At 36.9% G+C, this 24,908-nt stretch overlaps 1 protein-coding gene across 4 annotated transcripts in view; it reads left to right on the top strand.

Moving 5' to 3' along the window:
* Nucleotides 1-24,908, top strand: part of LOC129241503 (tyrosine-protein phosphatase 99A) — a 181,119-nt gene that overhangs the window by 58,051 nt on the left and 98,160 nt on the right. For all 4 annotated transcript variants that reach the window (XM_054877895.1, XM_054877886.1, XM_054877877.1 and 1 more), the window contains exon 2: nucleotides 11,578-11,781. In XM_054877895.1, coding sequence (XP_054733870.1) covers nucleotides 11,578-11,781 — 204 coding nt within the window. The remainder of the gene's footprint in view (nucleotides 1-11,577; nucleotides 11,782-24,908) is intronic.

Raw genomic sequence — 24,908 nt, 5'->3', positions numbered from 1 at the left:
GCGCTTTTTTAACATTTGAAGTAGAAGTGCGATTTTTAGACGATAAAAAAAAAAGCCTCCCAGGGTTACCTCGGTAATTATGTAGAGAAAGTGTGTACAAAATTTCAGGAAGATCGATCGAGTAGATTCAGAGAAAAAGTGTCCACCCACTTGAAAAACGTCGTTTTCCAGAAAATGTGTCAATGGTGTTCGACCATAGCAGGTAGCCGAGTCGGAGCGGCCAACGGTTATAATGCTCTAACTTTGTGAGTTTTGCACCGATTGACTTAAAATTTGGACACAACATTCTTGAGATTATGTACATTCATTTTCTCAAATAAACCAAAATCGATTTTTTTTACCCTAAAAACCCTACCCCGCCTTTAACATCTCCCAGAAGCTAAATGATCGACCATAAAATAGTTTTAAACCATTTGCGCGAAAGTGTTACGCAAAAATAATAGAATAAACTTCCAAAGCATCAAACATTCATCCATAGCAAAATACAGGGCAATAAATAAAATAGTGACAATTCGGCATCAAAAATTCATGTTCCCTAGCGTCATTAAGGTGAAAAAGCTTAACCCACATTTTTTGATTAATTTTGCAGCAAATAAATAGCCAAGCAATGATTTTTTAGACGCATTAGTAATAGCCAACCTTAATAACAGCATAAATAATGTTGACGATTTTTATTTCTCATTTTACACTTCATCATGAAATTTCCCATGAGCTAAGCTGGCAATTAAAATCATTTCAGTAAGCATTTTTTTCTTTTTCTATCTATCGAACTACCGCAAGAACAATAAAGAAAAATATAACTGACAGAATGAGTACGAATGATCACAAAAGTCCGACTAACGAAGCTGTCACTGGCAATGCAAACAATGCAAACCAGTTAAGATGAGCGAAATTGAGGTGAAAGGAAAATATTTGTCCCCTAAAGTATTATAAATAGACGAAGCTATTTCATCCACTTAAAAGCATTTGTGCGATAGGTGAGGTAAATCAAATATACTACTTACACATGTATGCATGACTGTGTGTGTGTGAATGTACGTAAGCGAAAGGTGCATAAAGAAATGAAGGAAAATAGCCAACACATACAAATGCGCAAAGCAAAATTGTGCGCTTCTACTTGGCCTTTTTTGCTCATTGCCAAGGATGGATGTGCATATCCTGCGATGTCGTATTGAATTTTAAAATAATAGAAAACTCTTATCGTTTTTCAGTGCACACACACAAAATTCACACACATGCATACATATGTAGCTGTCACTGCTGCTGCTGCTGCTGCTGAAGCTGATGCTGCTGCTTGAGGTCAGCCCCTACTGCAATTGGTTGGCTGAGTGTCCAGGCAGTAATCGTTGGCAATGCATTCGATTGTCCTGGCATATGGAGCAGCTGAAATTAAGTTGCTCGTATTTTTTGCAATTTTTCTTTACCAACTTTTCTTTGTTTTTTTTTGTTTTTTGTTTCTTGTTTTATTAATGGTATTCTGATCATGGCCATACATACACACACACACTTATACATGCAATGTACCCGTAGACAAATTGGGTTCAAGCAGATGGTAGCTTCAGCAGCAGGCGAAAGAAATGGAAAAAAGCTGCAGCACAAAATGCACACACACACGCGCAGGTGAATGGTCGAGTAAAGAAAAATTTATGCAGCATTTGTAGCATTCAAATGTGCTTCATTTATTGCTTAATTGATTTTAATTTCAATTTTTCTTTCTCGAACATGCTCGCACAACCCCTCACACCACACCGCACCACACCACTGCCACTACCAGTGGGCATACGTCAGTGTTTGCTTGACTATGGCGCTATGTTAATACAGATATTTGCATATGTGGATAAGAACATAAGTACATACGTATACATATACATATACACACTCACACATACACACATACATACATACACACTTACATTTACTTACCCATGCATTCGTTTGCGCCCAGGATGCCTAGAATGCTGAGTCGCCTGGTCGGTCGGTGGTCAAGCGTGCCAACAACAACACCACATGCATACATACACTTGCATAGGTAGACTGTCACATTTCTTCTTTCTACACGCGCAACCACCAACCAAATGGAGAAGTCCACGTAGCCAAGAGCCACTTTGTTGCAACACTTGTGCACAAATGACGCGCTGATTCAATACCATTTCCTGTTGCTGTTATAAATTTGCACATCCGTTTCCGTTCCATTCAAGCAGAAACGAGTGCCGCACACACCCACACACACTAGCGTCCGCACTTGTGTTTGTATGCGCTCATAAGTGCCCTCCTGCAGTGAATGCGGCTCCTTTGCTGGCGCTTGAGCTGAGCTGAGCTAAGCTGATGCTACTATACCAGTTTTTGCTCGTTGTTTCCGTGCTAAATTAATTCCTTTCTTTTGCTTTCATCCTGTCCTTTCAATTGCTCTCACATTCGGTGTGTTTTGGATTTATTGAATTGCATACAGAAATACAATTTTGTTTTGTGCGACCAACTGAGCATCTACTTTGTCTCGCTGGCGCGGGAGCTGGCGTTATATTTCTTTCCTTCCTGGCTGCTGCGAATAGGTAGCGAGCAGTGGAAGTCGATTCAATATTTCGCATAATAGTTGGTGCACAGTGGGGCGAATGGGATTCAATTAAAGCTATTCGTATTCATTTTTTCTATATATTTCATTATAATTATTACTCAAAACCAAGTCTCGGATCTAAAGTTGCAATACAAGTCCGTGCTGCTATATGGGTGCGGATACTGGGAGCTAATATAATATCTGTGCTGATCCGGCGGACGCGGTGGTCGTATCTTTTCTAAGAAATAGGCCAAAGAACTCCCCATCGCACTAACGATCAGACGCAGATTGTTTAGTTGGATAGGCCACACACTGCAAAAGATAATGGCAAAGTCTGCAGGGCTGACATTTCTAGGCTGCCTGCAAGGGACAAGAAGCTACGATAGACCGAAGACCTTCTCTTCCCCGACCTAAGGAACATCAATACTCACTGAAATAATCTTAAACAACTGATTAGTACCCGTACCGACTTTAATAAGTTTGTTTGGGCCCCACGCTCCACCCATTTCTCCATTTTGGTTTTTCACGGAGATTCGAACCTACGTTCTCTCCGAATTCCAATGGTAGTCATGCACCAACCCATTCGGCGAGGTCGCCCTCAGTAGGCAATGACAAGCTTCCGAGTGTATTTCTGCCATGAAAAAGCTCTTCATAAAAAAATGTCTGGAAAGGAAAAAAAAATACAATATCGAATTATGTATTCCAAATTAAAATTTATTTTCTTTAAAAAATAAAAGGCAACTTCCATTAATTTACAGCAGAATTGGCGCTTACACCCTTTTTGGGTGTTTAGCCGAGCTCCTCCTTTTATTTGTGGCGTGCGTCTTATTTTTTCTCCACAAATGGAGGTGCCTACAGTTTAAAGCCGACTTCGAATGGCAGATATTTTGAAAGGGACTATATACATTAAAACAAATTTTTCATGAATGATTCTACACAAAAATAATAAATATTTCCCATTCAATTTGAATTTTCGTTGTTTTATTTCAATTTAAAGTCCAATAAAATAAAAATAAATATGAACACATGTACCACCTACATAACCTGTATGAATTCAAGCTTCTGCTGTACTTCTACATTTTTACGATTTTTATAGTTTATATTTGAATTGGCGCCGAAGTGTAGCTGTGAGCGCAAAGCCGCCTCCTTTGTAATATACCCGCATGCATTTCCCTACACCTTCATGAGCGTAGGTATGTGTGTGAATACACCTACATACATATCTATGCATTGGTTCTGGCTGACTCTGGCTTTGTACCGCTGCGGCGCTGGCGCGAATTTCATTCGAATGACAAATGAACGCCACTCTGTGACCATAGGGCAGGTGGGTTAATATGGTATACAATTTCTTAAAAACCAATACACATACCGCACTTGTACAATTACATGCATACACATGCACATGCATAGCGCTCAACCGCCTCCCGACGATTTACTTAACGGTACTACCGAGAGAGGAGCGGTACATTGACGGTATGAGGTTTAGTTAGGGGGTTAAAGTCCCACACTGAAGGGGTAAAGGCTTTCGCTGCTTCTGCCACGTATACAAAAACAAAAAAAACATATGTGGGTACGGGTTCAGCTGCATATGAGAATATGCAACTTGTTTGCATTCTGCATACAAAAGTGGGATAACGAAAAAGCACTCCGGCATTTAGGAAGCTTACATGGCTGGCAGCAGGCAAACAGTGAGCCAAGCTTCGCTGCATATAATGATTACATGTTTTTATGGTGTCCAAATGAGAAGCAGATAAATTTGATTTTTAAAACTTCATCGAGAAAATTACGAGGGTGTTCCCGAAGTACCCCTCCTATCTATGGAAGGAAGGGAAGGAAGGGAGTAGGGCAAAAAATCCTTTTGACAGTTATTTAGCAATTATTCAGTCCAAAAACGTCAATATTTGCTTACTCGCGTAGCCATTAAGCCAAAAATGGGTCTCATCGCTAAACAAAATTCGGCTCCCAAAATATGGATCTTCGGCAAGTTTTCCAAGAGTCGAACGACTGAAATTATAACGCTTTGGATGATCGGCTTTACTTCAAATTTTTTACTAGCTGTATTTTAAGTGCATTCAAACCATGATCTTTGCATACAAATCGCCCAAGTAGTGCCATAAAGTAGGCCAAGTTCTTGAGATCGGCGCCGAATCGATTCTTCCAGATCTTCGGCAAAACTCTCATTTACAGCCGCAATATACGTTTCACTTCGAGCTGGACGTGTTCTAATCGGTTGAATATCATTCAATAAAGGAAAATTACTCTCAATTTCGGCGCTGGTTTGCCGCATAGCGCATTCGGTGGGACGGTTTTGTATACCCTAAGTTAGTCTGAGTACGCGATGATCACTTTTGACAGCGTAAGTCTTTCCATGATGAAAAGTCAATGAATACAGAAAAAACTATGCATTTATATTGACAGTAGTCACGCTTGTGCTGTCAAAAAAGCCACTGCTGTCCTCCCTAATGGGACAGAGAGCCGCTACAAAACGTTTACAAAGATCACGATCCTGCGCGATGATTTTGACTTCTTTGAAAGACTTTTCTGCAGCCTTAAGTTCATTTTCGAGAGTTATCTTTCACGTGCACTTAGCGCGTCCGTTTTTTTTCTACTGGATTGCGCGTTTCGATCGAGCAATCGAGTACTTGCCTGCATATCCGCGTTGACTTTGACTTCTTTGAAATATTTCCTTGCTACTTAAGTTCTTTTTCGAGAAATATCTTCCAAGTGCATCTAAGGCGTCCTTTTTTTCTACTGGATTGCGCGTTCCAATCGAGCAATCGAGTGCTTGCCTGCATATTCACGTTGACTTTGACTTCTTTAAAAGATTTTCCTGCAGCCTTAAGTTCTCTTTCGAGAGTTCTCTTCGAAGTGCATCTCAGACGTCATTTTATCGAGTCAATCGAGCAATCGAGTGCTTGCCTGCATATTTTTCTTTAAAATCCTTTCGAGTAGTAAGGCAATTTCAACTCCACTTCCTCTGCTTTGTTTCAGTCTGGCTGGTTAACTGCTTACTATTCGCCCACCAAAGCTCTCTGTTGTTGATGGTTCTGGGCCAACAAATCCCCAAAAAAGTCTTCAACATTTGTTGATAAAAAGATGCATCTTTCTTGCGGGAAAGTCTGTCATTTGAACACCCTTTATAACTTAAAAAAAGAAGTAAAAAAATAAAAAGTAAAAGAACTTTACAATATTTAAAAAACAAAAATTTTATATAACTCTGTATGTGTACTTGTGCGTGTGTGTGCGCGCATACTCCATTTCCCATTCACTATTCGGCTGCCAGTTTTTTGCACTCCAATCTTTAGCTTTTGGTTTTTTCCACTTTGAATGCTGACTTTCTTTATTTGCCGCTTCCGTTCAATTTGTAAAAATGAATTTTTATCCTTTACGTTATTGTCCACTGCTGACCTGACCGCCGCCAAGCTCTAGCCCAAGCGTAGGGACGCGCTCTGCATGGAATGGTGCATGGAATGTTTGGTTAGTTGGCTGCTGCTGCTGATGTAGGTGCTTGTGGCATATATCCCTGTCTATGTGTGCGTGTTTATTCATGTGTGCAATAACATATTGATTAAAATCGCTTTTGCTTCCTCTTACAGTGAATTTTTCTCCTCCCCCTCCTCGTCTTCTTTCGCTGCTGCACCGGAGCTTCGTTTTTATTAGTTTCCGTCACACAACCTCTTGCTTGCTGTAAATGACCACTTCGATTATTTGACTTTGTTTGATCCTTACACAAAAGAAAATATAATTGGCCATTTCCGTTTTGGCTAAAGCTGGTAGCCAGCATCAACATTGCTTTGCCCCTTTCATCAGCTTTGTTAAGAGTAGTGAGCGCAAATGAAGTAGTATTTCCATGCACGTACACACACATACATGCATGCTCACATGTACACATCCACACAAGCGCAACTGCATACAAAGCAGAGGCAAAAGCGGAAGCAAATTCATGTGTTTCCCTCACTATATCTTTTATCTATTTTATTTTAAATAATGCCCAGCTGCCCGGCTGCTCGGTTGCTTGCAACTCATCCGTCTACTATTTTTCAGTTCAGTGGTATTCCTTGCAGTTGACTGGAATTTAATTTGAAAATTGCTCTCACTCTATGCACACACAAGTACAGCTGATTAAATATTTGATATCTTTCTAGGCTTACTCGTTGTGATGGGAATAAAAATTACAATTTTGATTTTCAACTACGAAATGTGGCCAAAGCTCTTTGTGCCGGTCTTAAAATATACAAAAGCTTTTCAATATGCCGCTTGAATATTTCCACACTTCCCCCTTCATTACTTCTTTCTTTTATTTTTTTGTATTTTTTTTTTTTGCTTTTTTCTTGTTTGTTTTTTGCGTTTGTATTGGTGGCCACATGGGCAATTTCATTTTGTCAAACACTTTCGCGCGTACACCCATAGATTGTCTCTGCTCAACGCCTCAAAATATGCAATGACATTCAGTAATATTTTATTATTCCATTCGCTCATCAATTCAACTCACTGGTTGCCTCACTGCCTGAATGCTTGCCCGCCTCTAAGTGTACATCTGCTTGCCGTTCTATGTGCCGCAGCGCCAACAGCAGCAGCAATAGCTGCCTACAAGCTGTGACCTTGTAGCGTAGTGCCTGCAATCATCCACTCAACAAATGTCTCCCTATTTCCCCCCGCCTTTCCCTTCACCTCCTCATCACTTTCTTTTTGTCCTGCTTCATTATTATTCCTCTGGCAACAGCCTTTTTCATGTCAACTCAATGATTTTTCCACTCATTTCCAAAGTGAAATTGCCAGTGGGCGTGTTCTATTTAACCAGCTACAGCTACAACTACAACTACAACTAGGGCTGCTTCAAGCTCTTGCCCTTAAAAAAAAGAATTTAATTCAAAGAAAATAAAATGAATTGTTTAAAATTCTATCGGAATTTTTGGCTTTCAAATATTTTAGTCTCTTGTCAGTGCTTTGTTATCTTTGGCGCTTTATTCGTTTACTTAAGGCTTAGGGCTTTTTGAAATGACTTTGCTGTGCGTGTGTGTGTGTGCGTTTGCCTTTAACCTTTTAACTCAATAGTCAAGTGCGTCCTTATCTTGTTTACAATGCACTACAACCTCTATAGCCGCTGACCTCTAAGCAAATGCTATTGACTTTTATTGCAATGCAGTAGCTGCCACATTGAAGATGTTCCCTTTTACACACACACACTGCCGCATACATATAAGTATGTATGTATGTTAAGGCGAATCCTTCCTAGCTGAATAGCTTTCTAGTTTAAATTCAAAGAAAACAGGCCATTAGAGCATAGCTCCAAAACCAACTCCCGAGCCCCAAAATTTTTGCAGAAGCAATCTTTGATTGATGCAAAATTAATATGAAAGTTATTATTTAGAAGTTTTCTATTTACTATTTTTTTGTTTTAATACAAGCTTGTGCTTTGGGATTTTTCAATACGCAAAATTTATTTTTGAAAATTTTTTTTTATTTTTTTTATTTTTTTTATTTTAACTATGGCTATGCTAAATTTTTTTTGATATATTTTTTAAATTTTTACTTAAACTATGGCTATGCTAATTTCTTTTTTTTTACATATTTTTTTAAAATTTTTTTATTTAAACTATGGCTATGCTAAATTTTTTTGATATATTTTTTAATTTTGTACTTAAGCTATGGCTATGCTAATTTTTCTTTTATATATATTTTTTTAAATTTTTTTATTTTCAACAAATTTTTTTACTTAAACTATGGCTATTATCATTTTTTTTTTTTTATATATTTAAAAAAAGTTCTTATTTTAACTATGTAGCATAGCCATTTATTTTTGATATATTTTTTAAATATTTTTATTTTCAACAATTTTTTTAATTTAAATTATGGCTATGCTAAATACTTTTTTTATATTATATATTTTTTAAAAATCTTGTTGTTAAACTATGCTACATTTATTTTTGATATATTTTAATAATTTTTTTATTTAAACTATGGATATGCTAAATTTTTTTTTTTATTAATTTATTTTAATTTTTTTATTTTAACTATGGCTATGCTAAATTTATTTTTGATATATTTTTTAAATATTTTTATTTTCAACAATTTTTTTAATTTAAATTATGGCTATGCTAAATGCCTTTTTTTATATATTTTTTTAAATTTTTTTTTTTTAAACTATACTAAATTTATTTTTGATATATTTTTAAAATTTTTTTATTTTCAACAATTGTTTAATTTAAATTATCGCTATGCTAAATTTTTTTTTTTTTTTATATATTTTTTTAATTTTTTTACTTAAACTATGGCTATGCTAAATTTTTTTTTGTTATAATTTTTTAATTTTATATTTAAACTATTGCTCTTCTTAAAAACAATACAGGAATGAAAGCGGTTGTGCTTGAAAAGTAAATTGCTTCCCACACTGCCATCATCATCATCAACATCATTTGGCATTACAGTCTAGGGTAGACCAATGCCTCCTTACAATTTCTACGTCTTGTAGCCATCTTCGCCGCGATCGGAAAAATTGAAAAATTACTTTAATCCAATGCACTAGTAAACTCTTTTTCCCCCAAAATTAAATGCAGAATCCGAATCTGCTAAAAACGATTTATCAAAAAAATTACTCCAAACAAATTGGCCCGCACTAATGTATGCCTCCACTTATACAAAACTATACTTGTTTTTGTATGCTTTGAATTTGTATTGCCTTCTTGGCTTCTTGTTCGTTTAGTTAACTCTTCATTTTAGTTGACATTGCATGGCTTTTATGACCTGAAACACTCGAAATGTATAAGACGAAAGCCTTTTAAGGTTCCTTTGTTTTTACTACAAATAACCAAATAGTTATTGCCAAAATGTGGCGCACCAACTTGGGTATCGTACAGCTGAATATGTGCGAAAGAGTTTGTCATTTATATTGGCGAGAACGAAACCAATGGCTATAAAATTGAAACTGGAACGCAAAATATTAAAGGTTTTTAATCGAATAAAGTTTTCCAACGAAAATGCGTTTCGCTGTAAAAGAGCAGCGGCTTCAAGCTCACTGTTTACGGTCTAAGCTCAGTGCCCCTGCTGTAGTAGTAGTTGGTAGAAAAAATACGTGGAATTTCATTGTGTTTTTAGCCCACTTCAAAATTTAGGAATTTCGCGTTGTATTTTATGTAACATTTATTTAAACTATAAGAAATTTTGCGATCATCGGATATAACTCTTAACCAGATATTGCTTTCTTTCCATCATCTTAAAGGAAAAAAATTTTATGAAAAAAAAAAATTTATGAAAAAAAATTTTTTTTTTTTCGAAATTTTACAGGTATCTGTCCCCTTAAATAAATAAATATTTTTATGAAAATGCATTATTAGCTACCCTTTTATATATCGAGTTGCATTTTTACAACGAGAAAGAAGTATTAAAAAATATAAGAAAAAAATTAAAAAATATTAATTAAAAAAAATTAACTTTCTCTTAACTTTTTTTTTCCTTGTTCACTCCTCTCGCGAGCATAGGGCCTCGACAAGACTCTTCCATCGTACATGGTTCAGTGCTGCTGTTTTTGCACCGTCCCTGAGATGTCGGTATCAGCTAGTTCGCGCAACATCGACCTTCCCCAAATGTTTTTTGGTCGACCGCGACCGCTGTTCCCTTGTAGGTTCCAGTCCAGTGCCATTCTCGTGATGCTATCTGGTGGTTTTCTCAATGTGTGGCCTAGCCATTCCCACTTTCTGCATTTGATTTGCCTAAGGATGGGATCCTCGTTCGTTAATCTCCCCAGTGAGTCGTTACTGATGGTGTTTGGCCAGATTATTCTGCAGATGATGCGGAAGCATTTGCTGACGAAAGATTGTAGATTAATGGAGTTAGAGACCAGCCATGTTTCGCCTGGAGATTTGCGAGCTCCCCCATACTGTATGCATTCGCCCGAATGCCACACTTGTTTTGTTTAGCCTGCAGTTGACATCTTCATCTGCTTCACCGTCTACCGTGATGCTGCAGCCGAGATAGCAGAAGCTTCCGATAAATTCCTCGGTGCATCCGTCAACCAATAACTGCCTTGCGTTATTGTAGTTAACTCTCATAGCCTTGGTCTTGGCGATGTTGACTGCCAGTCCAGATGTCAACGGCGAAGTCCAGGTTCTCAAGATGTGTGGTGAAACTCCGTACGATGCCTTTTTTGTGCAGGATCAGTTGGCTCATGATTTCATCAAGGACGATGGTGAAGAGAAGGGGCGACAACCTTGCCTTACGCCCGCGTTGGTAGTGAATGGATCGCTGAGATAGCCATTGTGAACCACTGCCAGTTCGGAGTTCTCGTAGAAGGCTTTGATGAGGCGGATTATCTTGACGGGAACTCCCTTTCTACTCAGTGCCAGCCATATTGCGTCTCGTTTGATAGTGTCCAACATCTTCTTGAAGTCTACGAGCAGCATCTAAAGCGCTGAGCGCCACACAACTGATTGTTCTACTAATAATGCGAAGTGCGTAGACTTGGTGAACGCAGCTTTGGAGCGGGCGCAAACCAGCTTGCTCGTCTCTTAAGCAGCGTTCGATATCTTTGAGCCTGCTTTGTATGATCGCGGCTACAATTTTGTAGATGCTATTAAGTAAGGTTATTCCTTGCCAGTTGCCACAGTCACACAGGTTGCTTTTTTGAACAGCTTCACGCGATGCCTTTCGTCGAGGACGGAGGTAGCTTTTCATTCCTCTAGACGGCGGTGATGTGGGAATGAAGAAGAAGATTTTAAATTATTTTTATTTTATAATTAGAGTAAAAACATTTTTAAATTAGAGCAGTAAAAAATGTCTTTCATTTGGTAGGCATTTTTGGATATTTGATTTACTTTCTAAATAATTAAGCATATGCGGCAACCCTATAAGAACATTAACCTACGTATGACTCAAACTATATTTATCTTTACTATCACTTATATCTTTTTATAACATTTTCACCGCTAATAATAATAATATTTTATTGAATAAAAATTTCTTTGAAATTATAAAAAAAAAATCCACATACTTTTGTACTTACCCCTGTATGCAATTCTTTTTCTTTGCAGTGCCAAGTAAACCTTTGAATTTAACTGTCTTGAATGTGACATCGACTAGCATTACCATGTCGTGGTATCCGCCAAAAAATCAAAATGGCGCCATCGCCGGCTATCACGTCTTTCACATACACGAAAATCAGACTGGCGTGGAGATCATGAAGAACTCACGCAACTCCCAAGACACTATTATAATTTTTGAGCTGCCAAATTTAAGTGAGTACAGAAACTATATTAATTAATTGCGGAATTTTTATATATCTACCATTTAATACCATACCCATGTAAATATATTATATATTTAAATGCTATGAAAGTTTATGTAAGAAAGCATAAAATAATGTCGTAAGAGGCACTAAAATAGTTTTTGAGTATTGTTTGAAGCTTTTGCTTTTTACTTCGCGAATTGGCAAAACAGAATTTTGAACTCTGAACATCAACTTTACGCCTTTTATTATATTACATATAAAGGGCTTTCCAGTAACAAGTGTTATTTTGAATAGCCCGCTATTTCGGTAGATGTCACTTTTGACGCTGTCATTTTTTGATATATTATTTGACAAGTAGAAACTACGCCATTAATAAAAATGGAACGATACACACCTAAGCAACGCATTGAAATTATCAAAATTCACTATACCTAAAAATGGTGAAAATTTGGCAGAGACGGTTCGTGAAACTCGAACATTTTCGGATCATCGTCAAGCACCTTGTCGGACCGCAATACAGAAATTGGTGAAACACTTGGAGCTGTTGGGACAAGTTAGTGATGTGACGTGCACGTCGCTCAAGAACAGCCGAAAATATTGCTTTTGTAGCCGAAAGTGTTAAAGAAAACCCAGGTTTGTCCATTTGTCCATTCCTCGTCGTTCATTGGAATTAGGCATTCCATAAACGTCATTACACCGTATTTTGCATAAACATTTGGGTCTTAAGGCTTATAAAGTCCAGTTAACACAAGAAATCATCTTGAGTGATGAGACCCATTTCCACTTCCACCTCAATGGCTTCGTCAACAAGCAAAATTGTCGGATCTGGGGCTCAGAAAATCCAAGAGTTATTGTTGAAAAGCCTCTCTATCCTCAATGTGTGACTGCTTGGTGGGGTTTATGGTCCGGCGGAGTCATTGGACCTTAGGTTATGGGTTGGTATGGTTGCCCAGGGAATGGGCACACTTGTACGAAGAAAGATTCCATTATGAAGGGGGTGAGGTGAGAGAGAAAGACCGATGAGATGCAGGGAGAGGACGGGGAGAGGTGGTGCTGGGATGTTTAAAAGCGTGCGGAATACGAACGATGACTATGTTTGCGTCAACCGCTTTATGCTGCAGATGAAATTCATAAGATTTTTAATATCAGCGTCAGCTATATCAGCAGTCATAGCAAAGAAGTAGGAACCAAGATGCCTAGATCTTAGCCCCGCCAGAGCAGGGCAGCTAAGGTGAAGGTGCTGAGATGATTCCACCTCATCCTCCATACATCCAACGCAAAAAGTTCTCGAGGTAATTCCAAGTCTCGCAACATGCATGCCTCGCGCATTGCGTCCTGTGAGAGAACCCACCAGATTAGAGAGCTGATATTTTGTCAGTCTCAGAAACTCGCCCGAGCGCCTCCGGTCCACACGTGGCCAGAAGGATTTCGCGACCTTACACGTTTGTGTACTTGCCCAGCGCTCGCTGAGTTGGTGCGATGCCCATCTTTCCAGGAGCAGACCGCAGGTAGTCAGGGGGATCCCAATTCTCTCCCCTCGCAGGGAAAATCACCTCACATGTCCCTTGCCTGGCCAGCTCATCCACCTGACAGTTTCCCGCAATGTCGCTGTGACCACGAACCCAGATGAGGCTGATGTCAAAGACTTCGGACCCAGTCGAAAGCGAGGTCAAGCATTCCTTGATCAATTCCGAATGCACCGTCATAGACCCGAGGGTCCTTATTGCCGTTTGGCTGTCGGAGTAAATATTTATTTTCTTGACTGTTAGTACGCATTTGAGCAGCTAATCAGCTGCCTCCTTGATTGCGGCTACCTCTGCCTGGAACACACTGCAGTGGTCCGGTAACCTGAATTTAAGTCTGATGGGGAGCTCCTCGCAAAAGACTCCTCCGCCAACCTTTCCTTCCAACTTCAATCCATCCGTGAACAAGTTCACCAGGCCCTTCCCCCAAGTGTAGCACCCCATCCACTCTTCCCTTGACGGAATATAAGTGGAGAAGGTTCCGGTTGGACTAAACGTGGGTATACGCCGATCCGTTGACAGAGGGATGAACTCGAAGTTTCTAAGGATGCTTGAGTGCCCTTAAGTGATTGCTGTACGCGTAGCGGCAATTCTTCCTTCGATGTCTACGGGTACCACATTTAACATTGCGTTGAGCGCCAGAGTAGGAGTCGTTCGAAGCGCCCCACTGATTCCAATGATTGCCGACCTCTGAACTCTCTCCAGCTTCTTCACCAATGTCGTCTTCTCTAGTGAGTTCCACCAGGCTATGACTCCATATAACAAGATAGGCTTTACAATAGTATTATATAGCCAGAAAACACCTCTAGGCGGAAGGCCCCATCTTTTACCAATTGTGCCCTTGCATCCATACAAGGCGATTGTTGCCTTCCTCACTCTTTCCTCAATATTGGGCTTCCATGTAAGCTTGCTGTCAAGGATAATACCTAGGTACTTTACCTTGTCAGAAAGCATCAGAGAAGCGCCCCCAAGTGAGGGAAGTTGAGCTCTGGGTATTTTATGTTTCCCCGTAAATAGGACGAGCTCCGTCTTAAGAGGATTCACCGACAGGCCGTAATCCGTTCCCCATCTAACAACTACGTTCAGATATCCCTGCATCAGGTTGTACAGAGTATCAACAAATTTTCCGCTAACGATTAATGCGACGTCATCCGCGTAGAACACCACCTTGCAGAGTGTCTCTACTCACCTGCCGGTGGATGGAGATGCCGCCCCATTCTGCCGCGACAGTTCTGTCGCTAAGCATTTTATATGTAGATAAATCTGATCAAGTCGGTTTCGACCCCCAGTTTACCCAGAGACCTGGTGATTGCCTTCGGGAGGACGTTGTTAAAAGCCCCCCCGATGTCGAGGAAGGCGCCCACCGCAAGCTCCTTCTGAGAAAGAGACTCCTCAATCTAGACCTTACTTTTTCGAAAATGAAGCTGGAGCAACAGTTACGGTGAATGGATTGCGTTGTCAAGAGATGATTAACGATTTTTTATGGCCGGAATTGGATGGTATTGTTCTGGACAACGGCGCTACGAGCCACACAAGAAACGAAACTATTGATCTTTTATCAAAATAACACTTCTTATTGGGAAACCCTTTATTTTAAGTACATCGCGCATTTCGAGCGGTGATGCAAAAAGGTTAACAGAGCTATGGAGCAGAAATTTTATTATATTATATTACTTTTTTTTATTTCGTGGTTCAGAGATCGCACTACATTAGAAAAAAATTGTAATTGTTGCAAAAATAATAAACTCTAATAAGTTTTTTGACTCAGATAGGAAGCTACATAAGAAAAAAACGCATGCAAGTTAAGTATGAAAATTCATGTTTGCTAGTGTAATCCTGTGCCTTATAAAAACTTCAAGCCTACTTAGAACAAGCATTTACTTCAACTTGTGATGCCCGTCTTAATGTCGTACCACAAATTCAAAACAATACTTTTTACCCCACCTCAGATTAGACTTTTTACCAATACCTTTTTGCTGCAGAAATACGCTCTTTACTACTTTTGTGGGCACAGGGGGGATACTCATTTACAATAGAAAAATAGATAGATTTTAGGTTGGCACTTCAACTTCATAGCCTTTTGTGCCCTCTACTCATCACAGTACCTCATCCAACATAAGATTCCATATTAAAATTAAGATGGACCTGGGTCGGGCTGCGCTGTAGAAGTAACTTTGATTGAGTAAAAATTTAGAAATTCAATTACAAAGCCTCCACCGCTACTTGCTTCTGCTACATCCTTCAATTCCAGTTTTCAAATTACTCATTCACAAATTACACTTTCACAATTTACCCACAATTACCCAAAGGCTTGGAAGTGACTAAAGTGGCTGCTCGTCAGCATTCGCCACGCAACACCAAAAAGCACTTTTCAATAAACTTTCGGTGGCAATTACTATTATTATTTCACTTCGATTTGCAATAATTTATACCCGCATTCCATAACGCAAGTTGGCAATTATTTGATGAATTGTTAATGACGCTAAAAACGCCTTCAATTGCGCAACGAAAAGATGGAGTGGGAGAAACTTTTACTAGTGACTGCGCCCCCTTTCAGCAGCTCCTCCTTCCAGCAGCGCTGAGTTCTCAAACAAACTCGAGCCCGAGCCGCACACTTAATATTTAGTATTATTGTCATTGTTGGCAGTCACTTAAAGCAAAGCTTTAGTTTTTATTGTTGTACGATTCCTAATGCTCACGAGCAATGTGCAAAGTGTTTAAAATGTTGGTTAGCCAACTTTTAGGCGCGCGCTAAGTAATGCTGCACAGTTAATGAAACAAGTTGAGCAATTATTGTTGGGGAAATGCAATGCATGGTTTATTTTGGGCTTTTTCTTAATTCTTATTTCTTATTTTATTTTGTTGGCATTTTAATGGCGTTGATGTGATTATCAGTTCGGCTACGAAGAGACCCAATAAACCGGTTTAGCTCTTACGCCTAATTGAATTTGGGTTGAACTTTATTACTTTCCTGCTGCGAAAAGTTTAAAGGTGGAAGAAAGCAGTTAGGTGAAGTGAAGGTTAAGTAATTTGTGGAATTAATATATTTGTTTATTAAGGCTATTTTGGTTACTTACGAGTTCAACTTTTCTTACGTAATAAAATCTTTGTTATCTCGGGTCACTGGTCCCTTTATTTGTAAGTACAAAAAAAATGTTGAAATGCAGGTATGCAAGAATTGATTAACGCAAGTTTTTAATATAAAAATTAGGCGAAAAATTGCTTAATGCTATATGAAAAATATACAAGGTGGCGCAAAATTAATGGTATTAATGCTATATGCAAAATATACAGGGTGGCGCAAAACTAATGTCATTAATGCTATATAAAAAATATACAGGGTGGCGCAAAATTAATGACATTAATGCTATATGAAAAATATACAGGGTGGCGCAAAATTAATGGTATTAATGCTATATGAAAAATATATAGGGTGGCGCAAAATTAATGGTATTAATGCTATATGAAAAATATACAGAATGGCGCAAAATTAATCACCCAATTTTTTTTTTTGTATAACTTTTTTACAAAAGTTTACAAGTGTCAATATAAAATCTTACAATTTTTTTTCGCCAAAAATAATTTCCAAAAAGTTTATGCAGCCAGAATGGAAGAAAGGAAATTTTGTATAGATCTAAGATATTTTTTGTGCTACAATTTTGTTGTTATTTTTATTATTGCAAAATATATGTTTTTTTAGAAATTGGAAGCAAACAATATTTTGCTAACTTGAGTGGCTCAAAAAATATTACCGAAAAAATAGAGCATATGGAGTTTTCTTTGGAAAAAACAGGCTGACTTAGTGTTATTCTGCCTTCTTACTACAAAAAATAAAAGTTCGGGTCTTTTGTTTCGATTTACGTGGGAAAATTCAACGGTCGCTGAAAAAATTTATAAAATTTCGGGCAACTGTGTAACACGAGAACCTTACGGTTTATTTTTCATGGAACCATTTTGACTCTCTTATGAAGCTTAGAATGGGTTTTATCCCAACACCGGACAGTTCCGTTAGAGAGTCAAAATGTTTTTTCTGAGCACCTTTGCTCTACTCCTAGCTAAAGCTGGGCAATCACAGAGGAAGTGTTCTAATGCTTCTTTCTTTCTCTCTCTCTCGGCTCTACAACTTCTGCAGTATTCATGCGAAAATACCGCTAGCCTAGAAGAGTGCCTACCTAACAGCCAATGACCGCAGACTCAAAACACGACCTTCGAGATGTTCTCTCTTGAAAGGTTCAGCAATTCTTTTGAGCTTTTCTTATCTATTTGCGGCCAAATTAGCCTGGTTGTAACACATTTGCTTCTCTGCATGGGCTCTTTTTTTTTGGCCTCCGGAAAATGTAATTTTTTATTCTGAATATACAAGTTGCCATAGAAACTCCAATATTTTCTCCGTTTTCAATCAATGAAAGATTAAACCCTTTCTGGTAGCTCATCTGCCTTGCAATTCCCTTCAATCTCCCTAGGTCCGGAACCCTTATAAGGCTGACCTTGAAGACGGTGCTTATATCATTTAGAGCTGCCAGCAATTTTAATGTAACTCAGCAATTTATTTAATACATTTATTTGACAAAACTTACTTTTCACTCTTTACTAACAAAAAGCCTCTTTATTGCAATGCACGCCACCAATGCACCAGCCAATGTCAAGTCTCCTACAACTCGAGCGCCGACAGGCGAGTATTTGCATAGTGCACCAGCAGCAAGATGGCGCCCTTCAACGTCAGCCGTTAGTCTTTTAATTTATTTCGAAGTGAAAGAAAAATAAAATTAATTTGCGACTGACAAATTTGCATACAAACTTACATAGCACACACTCACACAGGCACACACACTTGGCTGCTTGTCAAAACATATTTGCATAAGTGATGTAGGGACATATTACAATATGTACGAGTACGTCTATCACTCTCTCTCCGCTTGATGCTCTTACAAGCACTGCTGGTAATTAATTTGCCTCGTCAGAAGACGCAAAAAAGATCAAAAAAAGAGCGCAAAACAAGGACAAAACGCTTTTGAAGAAAAGTCACTTTGTATGCATTGTTCCTCGGTGAGTGAGGGAGGGAGGGAGGGAAGGAGGGAGGGAGTGAAGGAGGGAGGTAGTGAAGGAGGGTGGGAGTGAAGGATGGAGGGAGTGAGGGAGTGAATAAGTGAGTGAGTGACTATGTGAACGACTGTGTGAGCGAGTGAGTGAATGAGTGAATGACTGTGTGAGCGAGCCAGTGAGTTTGTGAGGAGGCAGCAAGGCGTGTGCGCGTGTGTGTGTGTGCGTGTACAATAAACCGACTTGCTGCCGAAAAATATGCAATTTTCAAGAAGTGAAGAAGAACCGGGCATATGAGTATATGAAAAAAGAAATGCTAACGTAATTTGCGACAAAGCAAAGATGCAGTAAAGTTCAAAAAGAAAACAAAAGGCTGGCAGTGGGGGGTTAGGTAAGCAGGAGAGGAGCGCTGTGAAGGTGGTGATGTGCAAGCATTGTGAAAAGGAAGCTGTTTATATAGTTGTTTTTTTACAGTTGTGATATAGTGGGAGTGTGTGTGTGTGAGTGTGCGTGCATATTGGCACCAGCATGGCAGCCAAACGCTGACGCGGGCGCATTTTGTTTAATTAATTACTAACGGCATGCTTTTACAGTCATCAAGACAGCGCATACTTGTGCAACACACACACACACATTATGCATATCGCGCAACTCAACGCGCAAACAAACGCATGCAACAACACTCAATGCGTTGCAATGCAATTTTATAATTTTACTGTTTATAAATTTAATAAAAATGTGCGTGTGTGTGCGCGCGCCTTTTTTTTGTTTTTTTTTTTTAGTTATTCCAAGCGCTGCCTGCTTTTCAGCGCTGTCAAAATTAATTACGCTATGCACTGACTCACACACGCGCGCGCATGCAAATATGCGAATATACATAATTTTAATTGAAATTGAAACTATCTTTCGTGCATAGCGCTCGTTTGCGCATTCCACACAGATTTTTAATTATTTTATGTTACCTTTTTAAAATTAAAATTCTTTCATATCAACTCGAATTGCGCTGAGTAATGCTTGCCTGTATATGGACGAGTATGTATGAGTGTGCGTGTGCGAATATGCACCCTTTTTGTTTTTTGTTTTTTTTTTTGCAAGCAAACATTCGGTTGCGCCTTGTAACTTCACGCGCACCTCCCCCACCATTTTTTGTAGGTGACAAACCAAACGCATATTTTTTAATTACATTAACTTGCAGACATTGGTTAGTTCTCAAATTGTGCAATAACATGTTTCGCTTATACACACAAACATACATGGTTTTTTTTTTTAATTTTATTGCATTGCAAACTTTGCCTGAGTTGAGTTATCTGCGCGCCACTGACAACTGCGCCTGTACTGCCATAATTAACAGGACAGCACAGTATTGATATGTGCGCATGCAACATCCAACATCCTTGCATGCGTGCGTGTGTATGCATGCACTGTTTGTTAAATATAAATTATGCTACATCCAACTTGCCACCTTTCGCACTTCGCACTTGAATTTGGCTGCCATTTTCCATTCATTAAAAAGCTGTCAGCCCGCATTGGCTGTCGGTTGGCGGCACATTATTGAGCAATAAATGTACTGCAACATGCTTTAACACAACAAGCCCTGCCACATTTGCGCGCTTTCAAACAACTATGGACACTCGTACGCTCAGCAACTGGAAATCTGCAATATAAATGATTAAAAAATTGCTCATACGCCATGACACACAGCGCCACTGTTGTAGGCAAAAGCGCTCATGTAGTTCAATTTGCCTGTCAGGCTGCCTACCTTCTCTCTCTCTCTCTCTCTCTCTCTCTCTGCTCACTTGCGCGACATCCGTTGACCCAGCATTTCATATGTGTGGCTACTTAACATAAACACCTATTAAGCGAGTGACATTTTTCAACATTAAATTAATTGCAACTGGTTATTATCGTTGACATTTTCCTGTATACTACGTAGACTCTATGTAATTGTTGTTGTTCGTGTGAAGTGTGATAGAGAAAACGGCAGTGTGGCGAAATGGTTTGCAGCTCGTGCGTAGTATCTGTCGACCAACAAACCACATCAACTGTTGTATTATTTAATTTTTCATTCAATTAAAAAAGGAGAAAACTACAGACAACAACAAAAGTAAAAGCGACCAAGTCTACATGATTAAGCATACAAGTCACAAGCTGACAGTTAGCCCAAAGTGCGACATTGTCTGAAATTATTGCTGTTTAATAATTTAATGCACTCAACGCTTACTGCACTCAGCTGCGAAATTAAATCACATTCTCATATAAAGCCCGCAACAAAGGATGACCAATGAACATTTTAACCTGATTCAACTATTTTGCTATTTTTTTTTTTAATTTCCATTATTTTTTATTAAATTGTAGGTCATGGCCGAATCAATTCAAATTTCCGTGCATGAAACACCAAAATGAATAAAAAATTTTTTCTAATAACGGTCGCCCCTCGGCAGGCATTGGCAATTCTCCGAGTGTATTTCTGCCATGAAAAAGCTCCTTACAAAAATAGCTGCCGTTCCGAGTCGGCTTACAACTGTAGATCGCTCCATTTGTGGAACAAGATCAAGACGCACGCCGTAAATAGGAGAAGCTCGGACAAACACCTAACAGAAGTAAAGAACTACTGCTGGGCTGCCCTTAATAAAAGGTCTAAACGGCTGTTTTTTGGTTATCACTTTTAAAAAAGGTAAAAAGGCGATTTTTTGGTTATTTATATGGGCAACAGTAGAAAGCTTCGAATAAGCGAAGCTATTCGGTTATTTCTTCAGTAGAAAGAACATTAATCATTAGCAGCCCACAGTGGGGCCATCGCCAGTCGTTGTAAAAGTCGGGATCCACCAGTCTGTGATGCCGGAAAGATGTGATTATGAGGAAAGGAAAGATTTCCGGAATCAGTAGAAAGCTGCGTGCCGCACCCGTTATTTTAAAATTAATTAATTAATTGATTAATTAAAATTAAATCAGTTTCAATGAATTCTGAAAATCACTAAGGGAGAAATAACTCCGAAAAGCTAAATTTGCTCCGACTAGCTGCAGTATCAGCTAGAAAAATTTGCCGATCGCAAGGGGTTGAAGAATTAGGCAATTGGCAAGAAATATAACGACACCTTAAAAATTACTCAGTACGCAGCTAAAAGTGGGAGAAATGTCTAAATACTTTTACTTTGAATTTTGGTGCAACTCCTCACTGTCTGATGTTTATACTACTGAAAACTTTAAGCTTGTTTTTCTCGAAACCACATTTTTGAAGTGGGATGGACTCATAATTCCAACAAATAAATTTTGACCAGTAGATTTCAAATGTTGATTGTAAACTCACAATTATACTTTGCATGGATTCTTGTTTTCCGAGTAATATACTTTTTTATTAACAATTTTCGGACGACATTTTTTTTTTTTTGGGGAAGCTCTTGCAATAGTCGCTAATTTTAAACCTTTTTTTCTTTTTTGTTCACTGTAAGTTCACAAATGCAGTTTGTCCGATTGCCGTTCAAAAAGAGAGTTAGTGCGTTGGAAGTTACATCCCTAGCTGACTTCCAGTGAAAGCTTGGTGACATTCGGTTCGGTGGAAGCGAAGTTATTGCGTCTAAAGTGTCAGTATGTTTGTGTCATCGGTACAAAAATGAGTTTCGAATGAAGAGTTAATATCAAATTTGGTTTTAAAATCGGTAATATGTTTACCGAAACATTTGAATTGATGCAAAAAGTTAATGGCAATAATTGTCTAACTCCTGTCGTTTCTACTTTAACTCAGTCTTGCTTATTTTGGACTTCACCTTGTATATCACTTTGAAAAATAGTGAATGATATCCATTGATCATTGATCGGGCAATCCATTTGAAATTAGACAGATCGACGTGGTCAAATATTGTGGAAATTGTTTTTTGGACTATTAAAAGATATGTACGAGTATTTTTTTTCAATCATTGAAGTTAAAGTTTTCGAAAAACTCGTTAATTCGAACGTTAACAACTTCTGCAAAAATGCGTGAATGTCTTTTTCAATGTCTTTTTTTTTCTCTTCTAGGCTATGGTTAAATTAACTAAACTGCTATGCGAAAAATAATTTTCTACAATTTTTTTTTTTAAGTTTTTTTACAATAGCAGAGTTTTTTCTTTATGCAGGCATTTTTTTTAATTATTGCGTATTGGAGTATCTTTTTTAATTTTAATTTATACAATTTTTTTTAATTTGTAAAATTTGTATTTTGTATTTTTTAATTGAAATATTTTCGTTTATTTTTTAATTTAATTTTTTAATTTATGCTATAATTTTTAGATAGTTTTTTCTACATTGGCTAATTTTTTTTTTTTTTTATTTATGCCAGAATTTTGTATTTTTTTATTTTTTCTGCATTGACATACTTTTTTATACATATTTTTTTTACTTTTTTCTAAATTGGCACTTTTTTTAACTTTTTCTGCATTGGCGTGTGTTTTTAAATTTTCCAAACATTTTTTTTTTAAATTGAGGCATATTTTTTATAATTTATGGAAGAATTTTGTTTTAATCTTTTTTACTTAAGTAATTATATTTTTTTCATTTACACAATATTATTTTTAATTTGTATATATTTTTACTTGGTATATTTTTTTTAATTTCTGCAAGAATTTTTCTGTATTAGCATATTTTTGTTTTTTAATTCACGTCAGAATTATTATTTTTCTTCTATAAGCACTTTTTTCTAGTTTTTTTTTTTTTAATTTGCTAGAATTTTTTTGGTGATTTCTACCACATTAGTACATTTTTTTGAATTTATGCAAAAATTTTTGTCTTGATTTTGTTTTTTTAATTTTTACAAGGATTTTTATTTTTTCTACATGGCATATTTTTTGATTAATTTTTGGAAGATTTTATTTCATTTTTTCTGCATTGACATATTTTAAAAACAATTTTTTTTAATTTGTACAATAAGTTGTTTTCACTTTTTTTATACTGGCATTTTTTTTCTTTTATGCAAGAATTTTTGTTCATTTTTTTAATGATTTCTTTTTGTTTGTGTTGAAATATGATACTTTGAATGTCAACCCTACAAATGTATCAAACGTTGAGTATCACACATCGTGTTTTTTATTCGACTTCGAAAACTGAATTTAATTTATCAGTTTGTTTTTTTAATTTATTTATTTTATAATTTCGTTTATTATTTTTTTTTAATTTATGATGAAGTTTTTTATTCGTTTTTTCTACATAGGCATATTTTTTTTTATTTATGCAAGAATATTTGAAAATTTTTTTTTATTGACAAAGTCTTGTTTGATTTTTAGATTTATGCAATTTTTTTTTCTTCATTGACATTTTTTTTATTTCTTTCTTATTTCTTCTTTTTGCTTATTTCTGTATTTTATGCTAGGAAATTTCGTAAATTTTTTCGTTTTGGCATATTTTTGGTTTGTTTTGAATAGATGCAAGAATTTTTATTTTTGACACTTACGTAATTTTATTTTTTTAATTACATAAGATTCTTTTTATAATTTTTTCCACACTGACAATTTTTTTTTTGGTTGCTTTTAATTTCTCGCAGAAATTTTTTTTTTTAGTTTTTTACGTCGACGTTTTGTTTTCTTTCTTTTTTTGTTTTGATTTATGCAAGAATTTGTTTTAATTGTCTCTACATTTACACATTTTTTTTTTACTTATGAAAAAGTTTTTTGTAATTATTTCTACATTGGGAAATTTTTTTTTAATTTACGCAACCCTGAAACCGACGTAATTTTTTTTAATTATATATGATTTTTATTTAGAATTTTCTCCACATTGACACATTTTTTGTTCTGTTTTTAATTTCTCGGAGAAAATTTTTTTCATTTTTTACGTTGACGTATTGTTTTTTTTTTTAATTTTTGAGGATTTTTTTTAATTTTCTCTTCCTTTAAAAATTTATCTTAGTTTTTATTTATGAAAGGGTTCTTTTATTATTTATTTTTTTATGCAATTTTTTTTAATTCATTCAAGAATTTTTCCTTTCCTTCTTTTTACATTGACGTAATTGTTTTTGTTTTGTAATCTAAATATAACAATTTTTTTATTTTTTCCACATTGACATATTTTTTTTTTTAATTTCTGCAAAAATTTTTTGTTTAATTTTTTCTAAGTTGATTTTTTTAATTTATGCAATAATATTCTTTCTTACTTTGTTCTATATCAACGGATCTCTGTTTTTTAATTTTAGTTATCGAAATATGCTTATTTTTTCCGCCGCTAATTTGGTCCACCCGCCTTATTCACTTCGTTCATTGTGTTTTCGTTTGAATCGGTCCCACGATTCCTTGGTTCTGCAACATCAAATTTTGTATATACACACCTAGGCTTATATATATATTTATCTCCTCCACTTCATCCTATTTGATGCATCTGTATGCTTCACAGTCCTTGCCTTAAACGGTTTCGAAAAAGAAACCAGAGCAGCTAGTCGATAGAAACAAGAAGAAGCGACAAAATCAATAAAGTTGAAATGATAGACTAAATCGAGAGCAGATACAAATGTAAGCGAACCTAACCGCTAATAGCTTTCGAAATCAAAGAATATCTGTAGACTAGGACGGAACTTTTTTATTTATTTTTTCAGTAGTATACCAGCAAA

The sequence above is a fragment of the Anastrepha obliqua genome, chromosome 1, assembly GCF_027943255.1.
Source record: "Anastrepha obliqua isolate idAnaObli1 chromosome 1, idAnaObli1_1.0, whole genome shotgun sequence".
NCBI classification, from domain to species: Eukaryota; Metazoa; Arthropoda; class Insecta; order Diptera; family Tephritidae; genus Anastrepha; species Anastrepha obliqua.
The sequence above is the reverse complement of the archived record's forward strand: the minus strand, read 5'-3'. Positions and strand labels throughout refer to the sequence as shown.